The sequence below is a fragment of the Nilaparvata lugens genome, chromosome 9, assembly GCF_014356525.2.
Source record: "Nilaparvata lugens isolate BPH chromosome 9, ASM1435652v1, whole genome shotgun sequence".
Classification (NCBI taxonomy): domain Eukaryota; kingdom Metazoa; phylum Arthropoda; class Insecta; order Hemiptera; family Delphacidae; genus Nilaparvata; species Nilaparvata lugens.
In genome coordinates, this window is record NC_052512.1 from 18,415,953 (window position 1) to 18,435,989 (window position 20,037).

A 20,037-nucleotide genomic window follows, 5' to 3' on the forward strand; every position below is an offset into this window, starting at 1 on the left:
AATTTACCACACTTCGACTGTGGGGTGGACTGTGGAGCTGGAACAGGATTCTGGAACAGAATCTGTCAAAATTCCTCCAATGGAACGTGGAACTTTTTACCTGGTAAATTGTGAATCGGACAATTTACCACATTCCATGTACACAGAACGGGCCCATAGCATTTGCAACCCCCTATGACGCGTCGCTTATATGGGAATATAGCATTGGAAGCCTAAAGTGCTGGAAAACCAGTTGGTTGCTATGACAACGGATGGCTTTTTGAGGATGGCATGGTTGCAGCGATCCTACAACCATTGTCATTAGTTCCTACAGTCATTCTATAGAAACTAACGATACGATACCAACAATATCGATCTATGAAGACTGCCTTTGTATCGATAATTGATAGTATCACACTACAGATGACAGACCATATGAAAAGTTTTGTTTGTTTTGATTTTGAGGATTGTATGAATGGTCGTGTAATAAACAAAAGCTATATTTATTCTATTTAAAATTTTTTGGATGATTTATTCAGTTAATAGCAAATGAGAATGAAATTGAACTTGGGAAGTTTGGAAGACCTCCAAATCTTGAAAATTACACACAAGCTGAATAATTATTGGGTTTGCGTGAGCGCGTAAGTAGCCTACAAGCAGCAGTTGAAAAATATATAAATTATTGTATTTTCAGGCTAATAATAATTGGAACTGATAGATGTGAAACAGTTCTGGCTTTTCTGTTTCTATTATATTGTTTGAATCGTGTAACTAATTCATTTTCTTATTATCTTCTTACAGTGACTTGGAATTATGTTGAGAGGAAAATAATATAATTCATGTTCTATGTAATTACGATTCAATAATCCCTATTTATTGCTTTCTTATCTACTATGTAAGTTAGAATAATTGATATCTGCAACCTCCAAGCTATATTCACACCAGCCGCCACTGTCCGTTATTAAATTATAAAGATCATAATATCAAATATCAGAATATGATAGGGAAATCCTCCCATGATGGTAGGGTTGAAATACGGGATAATAAGAAGGACTATATCATTGTTGTTCCCAACTCCGTGCTATAGTCAGGTCCAAGCTATAATGGCAGTGGAGAAAGATAGGAGAACAACGTTGCCGATCCTCTGTCTTGTCAATTCTTTCTATAGACGGTAGCTGATACAGGTTTATTGATGTAATATTAACCGTTCTAATTCTAAATAATCAACTACTTTTTGTGTACTAGTTGAGAAGTTGATATTGTGGTAATTATTCATATTGAATGAAAAAGACTAAGAAATTGTCATAAAAACCACAGATTCATTGATACTTGGAAAGACCCGTTTACGTTTCTGATAAACGTTTATCAGAGATTGACATTGATGAAATAACCGTAACCGTTCATTCTAAGTATCAATAAATTTGTGGTTTTTTGACAATCTCATAGTCTTTTTCATTCAATAATCAATAATGATTTCATAATGAAGATGAAATATTTTGTTATTTTATTACTAATTCTACATTGTTGAAAGACGATCTGGCAACAGAGCAAAGCGGGAGAGAGATACCGCTATCCGCTTTGTTGAAGGATAGACAAGGATAGCAATACCATTGATAATCAAACACTGTCATTATCACTAGACGTCACTTCATGAGTGACAGGCACTAGCCACAGCCCGGAATGAATGTAATTCTAGACTCTCTGGATAATAAAGCATCCTCTAATTATTTCTGATGAATATACAAAGCAGTACTACAGGGAATCCTGTACTAACGAGTAGTCAGAGAAACAAACATTTTCTGTTACTATTGTCTGGTGTGAATGACGTGTTGCATGCAGAGAGTATAGGATATATTGTTACATTTTATATTCTCTGGTTACATGCTGCTGGGGCTCAGCTCCTGACATGTATTGCTCAAATAAGCAATCCGCGTCTGTAGGCTGGCTATTCTCTTCCACTACGGAATAAGCTATATTTTGATACTAGCCGTCAGGCTCGCTTCGCTCGCCATATCCGTCTAGCCAGGGGGCGGAGCCCCGGACCTAGTCCCGTCTAGCCCTGGACCCCCGACTGGATCGTCCAAAAATGAGATCAAAGGGCTCGCTTCGCTCGCTGCATGTAGACCTCAGCGGAACCTCTTTACCGAATTCTGGACCCCCGACTGGATTGTCTAAAAATGAGATCAGCGGGCTCGCTTCTCTCGCCTGCATGTAGACCTCAGCGGAACCTCTGTACCGAATTTGAACGTATTATGTCAATTTGATCTCGAAAAACACCTGTTACTATATCGTCGTATCTTTGGCGAACAAAATTCTTCCACCTCAGTAAAACCTGTGTACTATTTTTTTAAATATATTTCTATCAATTATTGAAAAAGGTGAGGAAACGCAGAAAAGCTGAGAAAACGCTAATTTTGGCTAACTGGATAAATTGGTATTAAGGGATCTTCAACTTGGTGCCAACCTAACAAAGTCAACTCAACTTAATGCCAACCTGACAAAATTTCTAATTTAGTTACCAGAACAACTTTTTCTACTCTCTCTAGGTTATAGTTCTATATTAACATAATTATGGTATGGACATTTCCATTATAATTTTAAGATATTGGGATAAGAAGAATATACATGCTAAAAGACGAACATTGAACCCTTAAAAACCACCTTAGAGTTAAAAATGATATCGCTAAAATATTTCTTAGTGCGCCTCTAAAGGGCCAACTGAACATACCTACCAAATTTGAACGTTTTTGGTCCGGTAGATTTTTAGTTCCGCGAGTGAGTCAGTCAGTCAGTGAGTGAGTGCCATTTCGCTTTTATATATATAGATAAAAATCTAATGCAGCTTATTTATAGTAGCGGCGGTACTGAGTTCGCTGCTAATGCGGCGAACTCAGTACCGCCAAATAGTTAATGCATCTTATGACAAACTGTAGCTGGATGCGCACACCTGAGGAAGCGCTATGTGACATTTTGCATCCAGGTGCTTCTTGCTAATATTGGTTTAAATGGAAGAGCTCACACTTTCTGAATCGGGCATGGCGTGGAACGGTGTGATAGAGCAATCTATAGATAAGATCGACACTTTGTATCACCAAACCGCGCCTCCTCAAGTGTGCTTAGCCTTAGCTTAATCTGATGCATTATATTCTCATGAAAATTAACCAACAATCAGCATTTACATGTATATCTCAATATGGACTTCCTATGTGCTTAGTTAGTTGTTTAGCATTTTGTATTTTCAGTTATACTTGAATGCAGCTTGCTGAAAATTGAAGGGTATATTATCTCCTTGCACTCCTTTTCGTGCATATTCTAAATTTACAACTTTTCGAATTCTACGACCTAAGTTTGGACGTCGTTCGTACAGCGGCATTATTAGAAATTGAAATTTTGTGAATCAGTAGAAAGAAAATAGAAGAACAGTTCTACCAACAGCTGTTGGATGACGAAATGATTATAACAGCTGATTTTTATTTCTGTGTGTGACGATCTAACAAATCTTCTCCCATAAGGATTACATGCAAACTTTGAAGGACCGTAGGAAAGAGTCCTGAAGTCGGATTATAAATTTGTAGACCTGGTCCTGAACATAACAAACAAAAATAAAAAAAAATCATCAAATTCGGTGTACACATATAAAAGTTATTGAATGTCATTATTTGAGGCTCGATTTTCATTTATATAGATATATAGATAAAACGTAGGCCTCACTACGCTCGGTCAATTATTACAATCCTATAGTGGAGTGCACGTTATAATGGCAGTATTTGATTAACAATGGTGTTGCTATCCATCTCTATAATTCAACAAAGGATAGAACAGATAGCGCTATCCTTTTCTAGTTCTGCAATGCTGCCAGATCGTTTTTTCAACAATGAAGATATAATATAATTAATTAACAAGATATTTGATTCCAAATATGATAATCGTAAATATATATATCCTTGACGAATACAATATAATTTTATAATAACTTTGGCTTGAACACAAACATCGATTTTTGTTAGTACGATTTTTTGCCTTACTTATAAATTCTATTAGATTAAACGGAACTTGACAAACATCATCTATTTGAAATCATCTGCTCCATCTTATAGGAGCTTATAAGAACGGCAAAAAACCGTACACTGCGACTACGCCCTGTTTCGGAAAGCCAATTTTCTGACTCCAGCTCTTTAAGGTTAAGAACTAAATAGAAAATAAAATGACAGATATTTTGAAGAATAATGATTGGAAATGAAGAAAAAAGGTGAAAAGAACTACTGTACCATTCCAGTGGACATCATCTTCAACAGCTGCAGGTTAAAATGTGTCAGGTGACCCAGTTTGAAGTTCTTGAAATCATGGACGACTTGAAGACCAGTGAAGTCGACTCCGTCGCGAAGGTAGATCTCCATCAGCATGAGTGATCTCTTCATGTGTGCTTCAAGGTCATAGTCATCCGGGTCCGGGTTATTGATGCGCATCAGTATTACACGGTTGCCCTCTTTTGTTAGGCCGGGCAGAATCACTATATGGCTGCAAAACATGGATCACACATTACAATAGGATTGAGGAAAGATTACAACGATCAGGACTCGTGCAATTCAAACCTCTAGATTTTGTTTATAGAGCTGGGTTAGCACACAACAGGGTTGCCCTCTTTTGTTAAAGTGGGCAGAATTACTATATGGCTGAGAAACATGGATCACAGATTGCAATGGGATCAAGCAGAGATTACAATGATCAGGACTCATGCAATTCAAATCTCAAGATTTTGGTTATATAGCTGGATTAGCACACAATAGGGTTGCCCTCCTTTGTTAGGCCGGGCAGAATCACTATATGGCTGCGAAACATGGATCACATATTACAATGGGATTGAGGAAAGACTACAACGATCGGGACTCATGCAATCCAAATCCCAAAATTTCATGATATTCTATTTATCAGAAAATATATTTTCCAATGATTGAAAATTTTTAATTGCTATAATTTTTATTGAATATTTTGTTAATTATTTCGACATTGTTGAAAGACGATCTGACATCGCTGCAGAGCTAGAGAATGGTAGGTGTATCTGCTTTGTGAGATGATAGATAAGGCTAGGAACATCAATGTGATTCGAATACTACCATTATAACGTGGACATCACTACAGATGAAAATATTAGAGCGATTATTACGTCTGAAAGCTAAAACGTGTGTAAGGCTAGTTAAACACACATTGATATTAATTTATCTAATAGAATACCATTAGAAATCAAAGGAGAGGAAAATTTCAATAGGTTCAAAAGAAAAATTAGACATTGGTTATTCAGTATTGGGATACAAAGTAGTGAGGAACTAATAGTAAGTAGGATTTAGATTTAAGCAATATTCTTTTTTAAATAAGGTAATTTATATGTAAAAAATAGTACCTCGGTTTAGTATCTTTGTACTAGGTGATGCTTAGGGTAATAGATATAGTTTTAGATTTTTGGAATTTTTGTATTATCTGTTGTAGCATAAATTAGTATTAATTGATGATAACCTCGACACATATATTATATAGTGAGGTATCATTTTTGTAAACACTGAATATTATTATATTATTGAAAATATATGAAACAAATATGTAATGTATGAATTTATGAATAAACTCCTCTGGATGTGTCGTCCAACATCCAGAGAAATTATTATTATTATATTATTATTATTATTAATTTGTTCATACGATTTTTTGCTGTCCTTATTAAGTCTGTCCTATTATATTGAGCGAGCAGTTTCTGTATATGATTGATTATATTATGGTTATCTGTTTATGTATGTCCAACGGATCTCGAAAACGGCTCTAATGATTTTCACGAAATTTGGAACATAGTAGTAGTCCAGTCACTATATACATTGGTGCATGCAATTTATATTATAGTTCTGATTTTATCATTTGGGTACATAAGAGAAGTTCAGAAGTTCTTCATGCAAAATTTCCTTGTGCTAGATACAGAGTGGCCCAGAAACCTCATATTTTCGGCTCATTTTCCAGTTTTCAGCTATTTCTGCCAAATCTCGTAATCAGACAGAAAAATTTTTTCCTGCCTTTTTTTTAAATCATGAAATTCTGAATGAAATGAGATCATTCGGAACTATCTATCTCCAATAAGTACTGAGTTATGATTTTTCAAAAATGAGTGAAATTTGAAGGATTTTGAGTCAATTTTTATGAATTTCAGTTTCTGATCAACAATATCCTCCGATTATTAACATTCAGTTGTATAATTCAAAATCCCTCTGAGCGTATTTTTGTGCTCTACAATCTGAGATCAGGGAGAGCGCTCTATCTCAAATAGATTTCCAGGTACACCTGACAACAATGCTCCTTGTATTGTCAAAAACACCTAATTTTCAGCTTCAACCATCATCACCAACTACATTGTCTTCACATTGATATTTCGCACAATGACATGAGCTCATGAGATCATGTTCTATGAGAATCACCCGCAAGATGGACTTCATTTCAGTATTTCCTAGTGGAGAGGCATGCTTAAGGACACCTCAAGGATCAAAATTTCAAACACTTATAACTTTTGACACAATGCTCAGATTTCATCGTACTACACGTCAAGGCGGTCCAAGATCAATTCAATTCAATTTTATTTGCCACATATACAAGATTTATACAATTACAAATTCACATAATAATCAGGTACATCATACAGAAATTCAAAATATACTCTATTCTAGAAATAATAAAAATAAATTAGATATAACATAACTGAAATCCCAGTTGCACTCATTTTACCGGCAATAATTGCTAGCAGAGACACGTGCCTGATCGCTAGCAATGAGTTCAGTTCAAATCATTGAAAGATTTTTTTTTTTTGACTGAAACACAAAATAAGAACTTTGTTGGAATTCACAAAATCACAATTTTATTTTAGGTATTCACCAAATCAATCTATTATATGTAATTTTATGATTAAAAGTATATTTTGAAAAATATTCTAGTTTTTACCCATTCATCAATATCTTTTGTAAGTTTTTTGTTCATTTTATGGGTGAATAAGTTTAAGGGAATCATATTAATCAGCATATTGCAGTTGTGTTCATACTGTCTTCTACTTACTGAAAGTCTGGAGAATCTGACCATGAATTTCATTGTAATCGATGGACGAGTGTTGTAATTGAGAGCACGGATTGTTGGTAAATGTTTAGTTTTATTAATAGAAAAGATTAAGTTTTTTATAATATTTCACTGTCTTATGGTGAGAACATTCATTTCTTGGAAAACGTCCCTACTAGGATAGATCCTTGGTTTGCCCCAGGCTGCTTTGACTAAAAATTTCTGCAAAATGAAAACTTTCTTTAAATGAGTATCATATGCGCCACCCCACACCACCAAACAATATGTGAATAGAACATGTGCATATGCTAAGTAGATATTCCTTATGATGTCATGGTTTGTTAACTGATTAATTTTGTAAAAAGTATGTATAAGGTATTTCAACTTGGAGCAAAGATATACTGTATGTGCTGTCCATTTTAAATGATTATCCAACATTACACCAAGATATTTTATTGATTTCACTACTTCTATTTCTGGACACATGCAGCTTAAAGGTTCGTGTCTGTCTTCAGTTGAATGTAATTTAAGTTTAAAATTTGGGTGTGGTTGTCGAGATTCATTGGGAGAAAATGTGATAAATTTAGTTTTCTTGTAGTTTAAAGTTAAAATGTGGCTCTTCAACCATGTATAAATCATCCATCATAAGTCAAATTCGATCGAAAAATGAAAAATTTATTGTTGAGTGTACTTAAGCCCATATTCCAATACATAAAAAATGGCCAATTTCTATATTCAAAGCTGCATGTCTTGTGAAATAATCCTGATAAAATTTCCAAATCAAGTGAGGATGTAAAAATTGTCCCACTCTACCCACTACAACAATAAATAATACTTTCGACTCCAATACAATTCGAAAGTTACAGAAGATTTTAAAAATGGCGATTTCAGTTTTTACATTTTTTTTCATGATTTTACTGAGTTTTATCAAGAGTTTCTAGAACGAGTCTGATAATCTAGGTTAAGCCACTATCACTCATCAAAATAACAATTTATTCACACTTCAAAAAACAAACACATCTTCAATTACAAATAGACATACTATGAATTCGATTTAGAATGACATACCATGTTTGCTACAATATTTGTTAATTTACTATGTACTATTCTACACTAACTGCATCTACTTACTATTTTGGACTTTCTGAAGTGAACATGTTTTCTAAAAAAAGGAGAAATAAACGAGAATAAGTTTCTCTTACTGCATTTTTCTTCTCTTGAGATCAGCTGGATGATCCCACACACATGCACTCGTTCACTCTCTTCCATTACGGTATCGACAGACGACAAAATTTCCAGCTGTTTTTCCAAGGACGTATTTATCCTTTTAATGTCTTTCAGCGAGTTATCCAAGGGTTGAGACCTAGTGCAATCGAATCTTCATATCATAGCTACTTTGTTCCAAATTTCGTGAAAATCGTTCGAGCCGTTTTCGAGATCCCTTGAACATAAATATATACCCATATAACCATATAACCAGGAGTGATCCGTGGACTAGTGGATAGAGTGCTTGCGTAGCAGCATAGAGATCCCGGGTTCGAATCCACTCACAACCAAAAGTTTTTTAACCAGATCACTCCCGTGTTATCGGATGTGCACGTTGAATTGTCGGTCCCGGCTGAAGTATGACAGTCGTAAGGCCCATTGACGGCTCAAATTATATATTCAGGCGGTGGGACCTTCCCGCAAGGGACTCCCCACCAAAAAAAGCCATACGAATTTATTTTTTTACCATATAACCAGATAACCAGATAGCCAAATAACAATATAAATATACAGAAATTGCTCGCTCAATATAATGGGACTAGCAGGAACCCGTGCTTCGCAAGGATCTGTTTTCAAACTTGATAATCTAAAAACTTGACGTAATGAAATTTTGAATAATTGAAAATAGGCCTATAACCATCCTTGGTTGATTAAGAATCTAGCCTACATGCAAAATTTCAAGTTTATTAGTCCAGTAGTTCAGACGTGATGATCCGTCAAACATAATTTTCCTATCCCGTACGTGTATAAGCCAACTCTTTATTTTATTATAGATATGGTTAATGACTGCAAGAGATAGGAGTGTGGAACAGAATAGTTGTGAAACTATAATAGCGCCAGAAGTGTCTCAAACACAATAGTAGGTACTACATGAACTTTTTGAAAGTGATTTGAAAAAAAAAATTAAAACAACAGAACTGAAAGCTATCAACCTTATCATTCTACTTCCATTTAGAGAGGCTTTTGTTTGAGCCGAATGAAATCTTCTATCTTCTATATATATTTATAAAAATGAATGTCTGTTTGTGTGTTTGTTCCCCATGACTTGAAAAATATTTGACATAACGGCATGAAACTTTGGGAAAATGTTGTGTGAATATTGGGGATGGTTTCTGACCAGAAATTTTAATAGGGTGGCTAATAATGATTATTTATTAATCCATTTTTTACAGACCTATGTTCTCGAAATTGTCGGCCTAGCGGCTACCGAAGAACGGAAAGATGATCATGATTCAAGATCATATTGAGATAATATGATTTAGCATCTAAAGTTACCAGCTGTAATAAACACGTCACCCTATGACAAATTGTGTAGGCTACTGTATTACAACGGTATAGTTTGGAGTTGAAGTGTAGTTGATTGGTACCAGCTGTAGATAATGGTTCCTTAGGAGACCTATACAAATAATTATCACTCCCCTATCATTGAGTAACCGGAAAATGTTGGGAAAAATTATTCACCTGATGGAAGAGAGTTGTTCATATTGCATTCATTGATGGCAGAATAATTTCCATTTTTTCCAATTTAGCTTAGCTTATATTCATCCTAGAATGGAAGATGGAAAGAATATGTAATTCTGTGTGATTCATCGTACATCGCAAATTTCCTGGACCATCTATTGACAATCAACAACTATGAAAACATTGAATTCATCTTTGAAACACTGATTTATCCTACCTATTTTTTTTTTTTTTTTTAATTCAACACTTTACTGTTAGATATTACTACCAATTGATTGAGAAGAATATGTTTTGGGAATAATGAATGCTGCATGACTAAGCACATAGGAAGTACGTATTCAGATGTAAATGAAAATATTGATTGTCAGATAAATTTCATGATTCACCAAATAATTTAAAGTGTGACATGAGATACATTGACTTTTACGATGTAAGCTAGTTGTAAATCAAGCTTTATTATTAATAGTCAATGCTGAAAAAAGACAGGCTCAATCACCAGGAATACTATACATTCTATGAAGGACCAGTAAGCCAGTAATTAATTAAATATAAACCAGTAAGCTAGTGAGTAGTTCAATCACTTCCATTATGGACACTGGATACATTATCAATACGTATGAAATTTATCAGCTACAAAATGAAAAACTTTGATTGAAGTGACCCAGACTACTGGGTGATGTACGACTCAATCTTTTTGTCTATTAAGAAATTTTTCAATGTTTTTTTTTTGTTTGCAATAAAATTTAAATTTGAAAAAAGAATTATCAACAAACTCCTAACCAAAGAAAATCTCTGTGCTCAGTTCTAATCGGAATGTATGAGACTCTATATACAGCTGATAGAAGGCCAAGCATAAGCATACAACAATGGAACAAACACGTGGCAATAAGCTCGCGCTTTCGATCCACAGAAAATTGAATTCGATCAGCTGATTGATAAAACTATTTTAAGCTTTCCAATGATTACAACATATGTTGGAATATCATGTGTCAATAATTATCTCAGTTCCATATGACATTCACCTTACCATGTTCATAACCTTACTAAATAGGATCCTTTTTCATCCTTTGAAACCCTTAGAGGCAAAATATCTCAAAATCCGTTCTTAGTGTGTGTCTAGCATGTTTGAAGAATATTTGTGCAGAGTTTTAAGTCTGTCGGCCAATTAGTTTGAGCTGTAGTGTGATTTTACATGAAAATATTCAAAAAATTCCCTCTCCTGGACCCCTCTCTGCTCCTGGTCGGATTTTTTCTGCATAGAACTGATTTTTTTTCGTAGCTGAACAAAAAAGTTCCTCATGACTTTGCTGTGCAATGAGCGGTTAAAAAGTACAACATTTTTGGGTGGCCCCAGCTCCCTCAGGGGGAAAATTTCTGAAAATGCTGTCTCAGTGGCTGTTTTGAGGCTATCATAAACAATTGTGCGAAATTTCAAGTTTGTAGACTCAGTAGTTTGGGCTGTGGTGTGATTTCAGTCTGTCGGGGCTTAGCCTTCTATAGATCTAGAGATTTTACATTTCTAAGTGATTAGTGAGTGTTATTTTGTTATTCAATTTAGTTTGTAAACAATCTATATTAGAACTTTTCTGTTTTCGAATGTTTGGACTGAAAATTGGACCTGAATTCAAGTGTATGGAACATAACCTACTTCTTGGATTATTACAGTTCATAAATAAAAATTCAGGGAAGAAACAGTTTTGGGCTTTGCCTGCTGTTAGTCTTTCCCTAATCATTTTAAAGAATTGTGTTCTGTTTATCAATATAAATAAATATCGAGCGAAGCTCGGTGCCCCCAAAGTTAGTAGACAGAAGGTTGGTCACTCATCTATAGTATTTTAGTTGAAATGCAATTGGAGTGGGGGAACTGCAGCCGTGACGTAGGCTGTAGTACAGAGTAGGCAGAATATCGCATTCTTGAAAATCATACGGTGACCTATAGTCAAATTATATAGCACAAACATTTTCTGACATGCAAGCTTTCTGTTTCTGCTTCACAATAATTATCAAAACATTTGAATAATACAAGCATTTTGCAATAATAAACCCACCTCCTCACCATCCCTTTCAAACCCTTAAGGTTTCTTTATCTTCTAGGTCATGTTTATATTTTGTAGTTTGGCTATACATCAGCTTGTGAATTTCGGGGATGAGATATTTTGATTCTCGTAGGTAGAACATGTGCTCGATACCAGCATGTGTTCAGTGCATTTATATGAATGAAATTCATTGGATTTATCGGGATCGGCTTATTGTTTTATTGCAATGCATTGGTTTATCAAGATTTTTTATGGGTTAATCTGAAATTATAATAGTATAACGTTGTCTACTAACGCTTTTCCAGCTTATTAACTTTTTCGTGTCACGTGTCCAGATTCTTGAAAAACTTTCAACTTCATTTTACTCATACAAGTTGAATGAACTTGAAATATTAAACAACATCATTAGAATCGGTGATTAATTCGCTATAAGTATGGATAATTTTCAAGTTCTAGGTCAATCTTGAGGGGATTAAACGACAAAACGACGATGTATTTGAAGATACAGTGGATAAATAATGTATGCTCAGTGTGGTTACTCTATCACTTTTCTACTACACGTGACGTCACGCTGGCATTCCCCCCACCACTTCGAATCTTACACCTGTGAGTGATCAACCTTCTGTCTACTAACGTTGCGGTGCCCCGATATTTGGGGGCGCGACAGTCGAGACCGACGACATTCGAGGCCTACGACCGTAGAGGACTGTTTTACAGTCCTCTACGGTCGTAGGCCTCGACTGTTGGGAGTGTACGAAAATTAGAGTCGCCTCAACTGTCGCCTAACGCAGGCGACATTTGAGGCCACTTCTTCCCGTCGTAGGTCTTGACTGTCGGGGCTGTACAAAAATTAGAGTGGCCTCAACTGTCGCCCAACGCAGGCGACATTTGAGGCCTCTTTTTCAGGAGTCCTCTACCGTTGCTGGCCTCGAATGTCGCTGGTCTCGACTGTCGGGCCTGTACAAAAATTAGAGACTCGCTTGCAGCAGGCGACAGTTGAGGACACATCCTACTGCGATTCCAGACAAAATACATTTTATAATGATTATAACTTATACATATGATGTTATCATCATATGAAAGTAATCATGTGATTAATTCCATAAGCAACATCGTTAATGAAATAAATGAACAATTTAGTTTTTATGGGAAAAGCTCAATATCTATTGAACATAGATCAAGAAAATGTAAAATGTGAATGTGTGATATTGATAAAAGTTATTGATTTGTAACAGGATATTGATTTGTAGAATAATATCCTACATGTATCATGAACTGAGAATTTGACATCAAAGTATCAAAAAGGTATTTACAAGTTTGAAAATTTCGTTTTTTATGATGAAGCAACTAAGGTTTATTTACAGTTGTGAAGTTGCAATACTTATTCATAATATAGAAGGAATAATGGGATTTTATTCAATTGCTGGTAAATCCATACAAATTGAATGATAATATTCTTTTGGTGCTGTCTACCATTCTGGAGAGCCTAGCGCAGGCGACAGTTGAGGCCTCTTTTTCAGGAGTCCTCTACGGTCGCAGGTCTCGACTGTCGGGGCTGTACAAAAATTAGAGTGGCCTCAACTGTCGCCTAACGCAGGCGACATTTGAGGGCACTTTTTCAGGAGTCCTCTACCGTCGCTGGCCTCGAATGTCGCCGGTGTCTACCGTCGCTGGTCTCGACTGTCGCTGGTCTCTTCTGTCGTTTGCCTCGTTTGACATCGACCCCGATATTTAGATTGAACAGATGATGACTGTCTGTCAAGTTCCGTTTAATCTGATAGAGTTCATAAGGATGGCAAATAAATCCTACGCGCATAAATCTACGTGTGTGTAGCTGGCACCAATTTTTGACGTACGATTTTCTACCTTCCTTATATTAATTCTATTAGATTGAACAGATGATGTTTGTCAAGTTCCGTCTAATCTGATAGAATACATGAGGAAAAAAACCATACGTTCAAAAATCAATGTGTGTGTAACTGGATTGATAAATTATTGAATAATTGATGAATGAATGAATTAAATAATGAGTTATTGAATAAATTAATCAATGGATTAATGAATTAATGAAATGATAAATTGATAAATCAATGAATTAATGGAATAATGAAATAATGAAATAATGAATTAATAAATCAGTAAATTAATGAATTAATGAATGGATGAATAATTTCATTAATAATTAATCAATTAATTGATAAATTGATGAATGAATGAATTAATGGAATAATGAATTGATAAATTAATATATTAATGAATCAATTAAACAATGAATTAATGAATTAAACAATTGATAAATTATGAATTAATGAATCAATGAATTGATAAATTAAAGAATTAAAGAATCATTGAAATTAATGATTTTATGAATCAATAAATTAGAGAATTAGTAAATTAATGAATTGATGAATTAATGAATTAATGGAATGATTGATTGATGAATTAATGGATTAATACATTAATGAGATAATGAATTAATAAATTGATGAATTAATGAATTAATCAATTGATAAATTTATGAATTAATGAATCAATGAATCAAGGGATCAAATAATCAATGAATTAATAAGTTGAAGAATTAATGAATAAATGAATCAATGAATTGATAAATTGAAAAATCAATGAATCATTTGAATTAATGATTTAATGGATTGATGAATTATTGAACTTAATAAATTGATGAATTAATGAATTCATGGAATGATGGATTAATGAATTAATGGAATAATGAATTGATAAATTAATGAATTATTAATGAATTGGTGGAATAATGAGTTAATGAATTGATGGATTCATGAATTGATAAATCGATAAATTAATGAATTTATAGATTGATGAATCTATTAATTAATCAATTAATCAATGAATCAATGAATTGCTTAATAAATGAATCCATGAATTAATGCATTAATAAATTAATGAGATAATGAATTAATGAATCAATAAATTAATGAATTAATGAGTCAATGGATCAATGAATATAAGAATTAATGAATTAATGAAAAGAATCATTAATGAATGAATTAATGCTACTCACACATCTTCAAAGCTGCGTTTCATGGCAGGCAAACTTGGATCTCGGCCTTGGAAGAGTGTGGGGTGGATTGTCCTCAGTGAGAAGTAAGTGTCAATCACATTCTTGGCTTTTGACATGCTGTTCTTCACCATGAGAAGCACGTTTTCAATCCATTTGTCAGAGTCAACTATGGGAGGAGCAGAAATCATAGATAAAAGAACTTAATCTTATCATAAAGAGGGGAGATCGCTTATTTATTGCTATCAATTCTATTATAAAATTTGTTAACCTAATTCCAATCAAAATTCAATTCAATTCAATTTATTCAAGAACTTTTCACATTGCATAGTATGTAAAAACAAAGTGAAGGCGATACATTAGATTGTAACATTAATATGAAAAATAAGAAATAATGAATAACTGCATGCTTGGATGATAAGTCCGTGTGCATGGAGGAGTCTACTGTCAATCTATAAGAATAACACTACAGAGTGTCTACGAACTCCCTATCAATAATCTAGGGCATTGCTCCTGGGTGAAAAACCCTAAATATCATATTTAAATTGTCCGGAACTCTTCAAATACTCACATACAGCGGCCATCTTGCTTTTTTTAGTTATTATCTTTTTCTAAAAAATAATGGTTGAACATACGAATTTCAACTTTGCACTATTATTTATAGCAACTAGATAAAGCTACGAAAAATATAATGATTTTTCAAATTAATAAAACAAAATGGCGGTCATTTAAAATTTTGTTTCTCAAATAACTCAGAAACCGTTGGTTTTACATAAAAAAATTACAAGAATAATTATTTTTAGTAAATTTAATTGCCTATCGAATGGTACCAGATTTTTCAAGTTTGAATGGATATCAACTGAGATATGACAGCTTAAGTGGTTGCTGACCCACCTTTAGAGGGTTATGTAACGTTATTTTATCGTTTGAAATTATCTAAAATCGCTTACTATTAACATGCAATGGAAAAAGAGATTGTTGCATTATTGAGGCGACTCTATTAGCATTCCTTGGTTCACACTGCAACAAACTTTCAGTGGTCACCTATTACTAAGGCTGCCATATCTCAGTTCATATTCCTTCAATCTTGAAACATCTGTGGAACATCTGCACCAATTGATAGATAATTTAATTTACTGGAAAAAGTTATTCCTGTAATTTTTTTGTAAAACCAACAGTTTCTGAGTTATTTAAGAAACAACATTTTAAATTGCCGCCATCTTGTTTTGTGAATTTGAAAAATAATCATAATTTTTTTGTAGCTTTGTCTAGTTAGTCTAGTTGTTATTTCTGATTGTTCAAAGTTTCAATTTCATATATTCATCCATTATTCAGAAAAAAATAATAAGTGAAAAAAGCAAAATTGCTGCTGTGTGAGTAACTGAAGATTTCCGGACAATTTTGAATATGATATTTAGATATGTTTTTTATACAGGAAAAATGCCCCAGAGTAAAGCTCAGATCTTTGAATAGTAGACTTGTGATGCGCGTCAGGTAACGCATCACGCTAGTGATTAACACTATAGTGAGGTCCACGTTATAATTGACAACACTGTTGCTGTCCTTTTCTATCATACAACAAAACAGATAACACTATCTCTCTTTAGCTTTGCAATGTTGTCTGTTTGCCAGAATATTCTGTTGTTACTTTTTACAGTGACTGTACAAAAGCAAACAAACAATTTCTCAGCCGCAATTTTTTTCACCATTCTATCAAAATACTCTAGTACAGTTGTATAATTGATTTAAAATGTATTTTTGGAACAATTGAATAATTTTTAGACATTACTGTATGAGAAACACAAATTAAAATACCTAAATTGACATTTTAAAAGTTGATAACTAACCATCCTAGACTTCATCCATATGCTTCAGTTAGCCTACACGTATAGGTTAGACCTACTCGCACCGGTATAAATAATATTGAAAGGTTATTTCAGAGTTATTTCCATTTAAATTACTTATTTTGAATAGAATTTCTATTTTTCTATTATTTTTAAAAGAAATTGGAATAGAATGCCTACCAAATAACTTAATTTCTGTTGTTTTGAAATTCAGATTGGTATATCACAGCTTTTTAAATTAGCCGCCATTTCAGGTTTGTATGAAAATAAAATCTGATCTCAGTTATGGAAGCACATTTTAGAATCAAATTATGGAAAAATATATATTCTTAATTATTAATTTAATCAGTCAAATTGTTTTTTTTTATCAAGGAAATGATAATCATTATTAGATCAAATTTAATGGGGATGAATTATTGAGTAACAGCTGTGTACAGTCAGTGGCAAAATGGAGAGACTTGGCAACATTTTTCTCCTATCTTTCTTCACTGCCATTATAACGTGGACCGCACTATAGCGACAGGTGACCAATTTTCATAACGACAAGGGAAATTGTGTGAGTGCGCCACACCAGATTTTCTTCTTAAGCTCACCTGCTTTTTCGAAATTTGGGAGGTGTGGCTGTTTGTTGGCCCAATCCTTGATTGCCTGCACGTCATCTGCCACCGAATCGGGTGTCATGTTGTACTCTTTGTAAAGACGCAGCTTTGCCTCCGGCACGGGGTTGATGCCTTTGATTATCATCTGCAAAATACCAGTTATCGAATGAAAATCTCAAGGAGAAAAAGAAAGAGAGAGGGGAGGACAGCTGAATAATCCACAGTTGAATTTCAATACTCTTAAAAACTGTTATTTGTTTTCTCCAAGATCAAAAACTCACATACTCAGCTCACGTTTTAATTTGTATCCCATATAATAATTTATCCAGTTCCATGATAATCTTCCCATCTGATAAAAATATTTCTACTATTTAACTATTTTAAAATCATTCTTTCCAATCAAGAATAGCATAATTTATCCAGCATCATTTAGTTCATTTGATTATCCTTTTCTTGTCTGAAGAAGGACGAAACAGTGGATAGACTTTGTTGTCCATCGAAGTTGATCTGTAAAAAGTTTAGAGGAATGTGTTGAAAATTTGAAGCTGTTTAATCAATGATTTCTTGAGTTATTGTCGAACATACTTTGTTGTCCATCGAAGTTGATCTGTAAAAAGTTTAGAGGAATGTGTTGAAAATTTGAAGCTGTTTAATCAATGATTTCTTGAGTTATTGTCGAACATACTTTGTTGTCCATCGAAGTTGATCTGTAAAAAGTTTAGAGGAATGTGTTGAAAATTTGAAGCTGTTTAATCAATGATTTCTTGAGTTATTGTCGAACATACGAACAGACGACGGACAACGCCTTTGGCCTTTAGTAAGTCAAAAGTAAGAACTCGCTAATGCTCGTTCAATAAATTACTTTAGAACTATAGTATCTATAGTGTTATCATTTGTGTGGATTTATTCATGGAATATTCATACATCCCTATATTAATCGAAAATATGGCGAAAGATTGTATACCATAAAGTTTAGTATAAATGTAGTGGCAATATTCATATTAAGGAGTCTGTAATAAATAAGTGGCTATATGCTAATATGGGGTCACAAATAGGGTCTTAGTAAGAGGTCTATAATACATAAGTAGTCTAGCTATAAGCCGATATAAGGTCACAAAGTTCGTTCAATGGAATTGGCGTATTTAGCTAATAAGGAGGTAGGTATTGCTCTGAATATAACGCTTGATGGCAGAGTACTGAGACACAATTTTACTCCTAAGTACTTAGGAATTACACTTGACAGGTCGCTCACATACAGATGCCACACTCAAAAGCTGAGAGCCAAATTGCAAACAAGAAACAACATATTGCAAAAACTTGTTGGTTCATCTTGGGGTGCCTCAGCAGACACAATGAGAACAGCTGGTTTGGCCCTGGTATATTCTGTTGTAGAATTCTGTGCTCCAGTATGGATGAACAGTGCTCACACCAAGCAGATAGATACAGCTTTGAACTCAACTAAGAGGATGATCTCAGGCACTGTCAAGTCAACTCCTAGAGAGTGGCTCCCTGTATTGAGTAATATTCCACCACCACAACTGAGACGGCATGAAGCTCTCAAAAGCTTGTTTACTGAAATAAATAAAAATCAGACCCTACCCATCCATGAAGAACTCAAAAATATGCCAAGACAGCGGCTTAAATCTAGGAAGTAATAAGTAACAAGTAATAATTAATACAGAACTTAAAAAAAAATTTCGGCTCTTAAAATATTTCTCGAAATTAATAGATAACTCGTGACGTTATCTACTAATTTTAAGAAATGAACTCAAGACGTTCGCAACATTCAGCTTTATAAGAGCCAACAATTTTTACTTTCCTTGCCCTATTACCATAGGTAAGGGAAGTATTGCTTCCCGAAAAAAATTAAAGTACCCCAATTTCTAAATTTCTATACGTTTCAAGGTCCCCTGAGTCCAAAAAAGTTGTTTTTGGGTATTGGTCTGTTTGTGTGTGTGTGTGTGTGTGTTGTGTGTGTGTGTGTGTGTGTGTGTGTGTGTGTGTGTGTGTGTGTGTGTGTGTGTGTGTGTGTGTGTGTGTGTGTGTATGTGTGTGTGTGTGTGTGTGTGTGTATGTGTGTGTGTGTGTGGTTGTGTGTGTGTGTGTTGTGTGTGTGTGTGTGTGGTGTGTGTGTGTGTGTGTGTGTGTGTGTGTGGTGTGTGTGTGTGTGTGTGTGTGTGTGTGTGGTGTGTGTGTGTGTGTGTGTGTGTGTGTGTGTGTGTGTGTGTGTGTGTTGTGTGTGTGTGTATGAGTGTATGTGCGTCTGTGTATACGTTATCTCATCTCCCAATTAACGGAATGACTTGAAATTTGGAGCTTAAGGTCCTTACAATATAATTATCCGACACGAACAATTTCATACGTGAAATAGTCATTGATAAGCTCTATCAACTGCCACAAGTCTCATATCTGTAAAAATTTCAGGAGCTCCGCCCCATCTATGCAAAGTTCGATTTTAGATTCTTAATTATCAGCTTTCATATGCAATTTAAACAAAAAAATTCAAGTGGAAAAAATTCAGCATGAAAATCTCTGCAATTGATGTTCAGTTTAATTTGGAGCTTAAGGTCCTTACAATATAATTATCCGACACGAACAATTTCGATCAAATGCAATTCAAGATGGCGGCTAAAATGGCGAAAATGTTGTGAAAAACAAGGGTTTTCGCGATTTTCTCGAAAACGGCTCCAACGATTTTGATCAAATTCATACCTAGAAAAGTCATTGATAAGCTCTAT

At 34.3% G+C, this 20,037-nt stretch overlaps 1 protein-coding gene across 2 annotated transcripts in view; it reads right to left on the reverse strand.

Annotated features, from left to right (window-relative positions):
- LOC111060385 overlaps positions 1-20,037 on the reverse strand; it is a 57,909-nt gene that overhangs the window by 12,378 nt on the left and 25,494 nt on the right. For both annotated transcript variants that reach the window (XM_039435588.1, XM_039435589.1), the window contains exons 2-4: positions 17,294-17,444; positions 14,860-15,025; positions 4,248-4,497 (exon numbers count right to left, since the gene is read on the reverse strand). In XM_039435588.1, the coding sequence (XP_039291522.1) occupies positions 4,248-4,497; positions 14,860-15,025; positions 17,294-17,444 (567 nt within the window). The remainder of the gene's footprint in view (positions 1-4,247; positions 4,498-14,859; positions 15,026-17,293; positions 17,445-20,037) is intronic.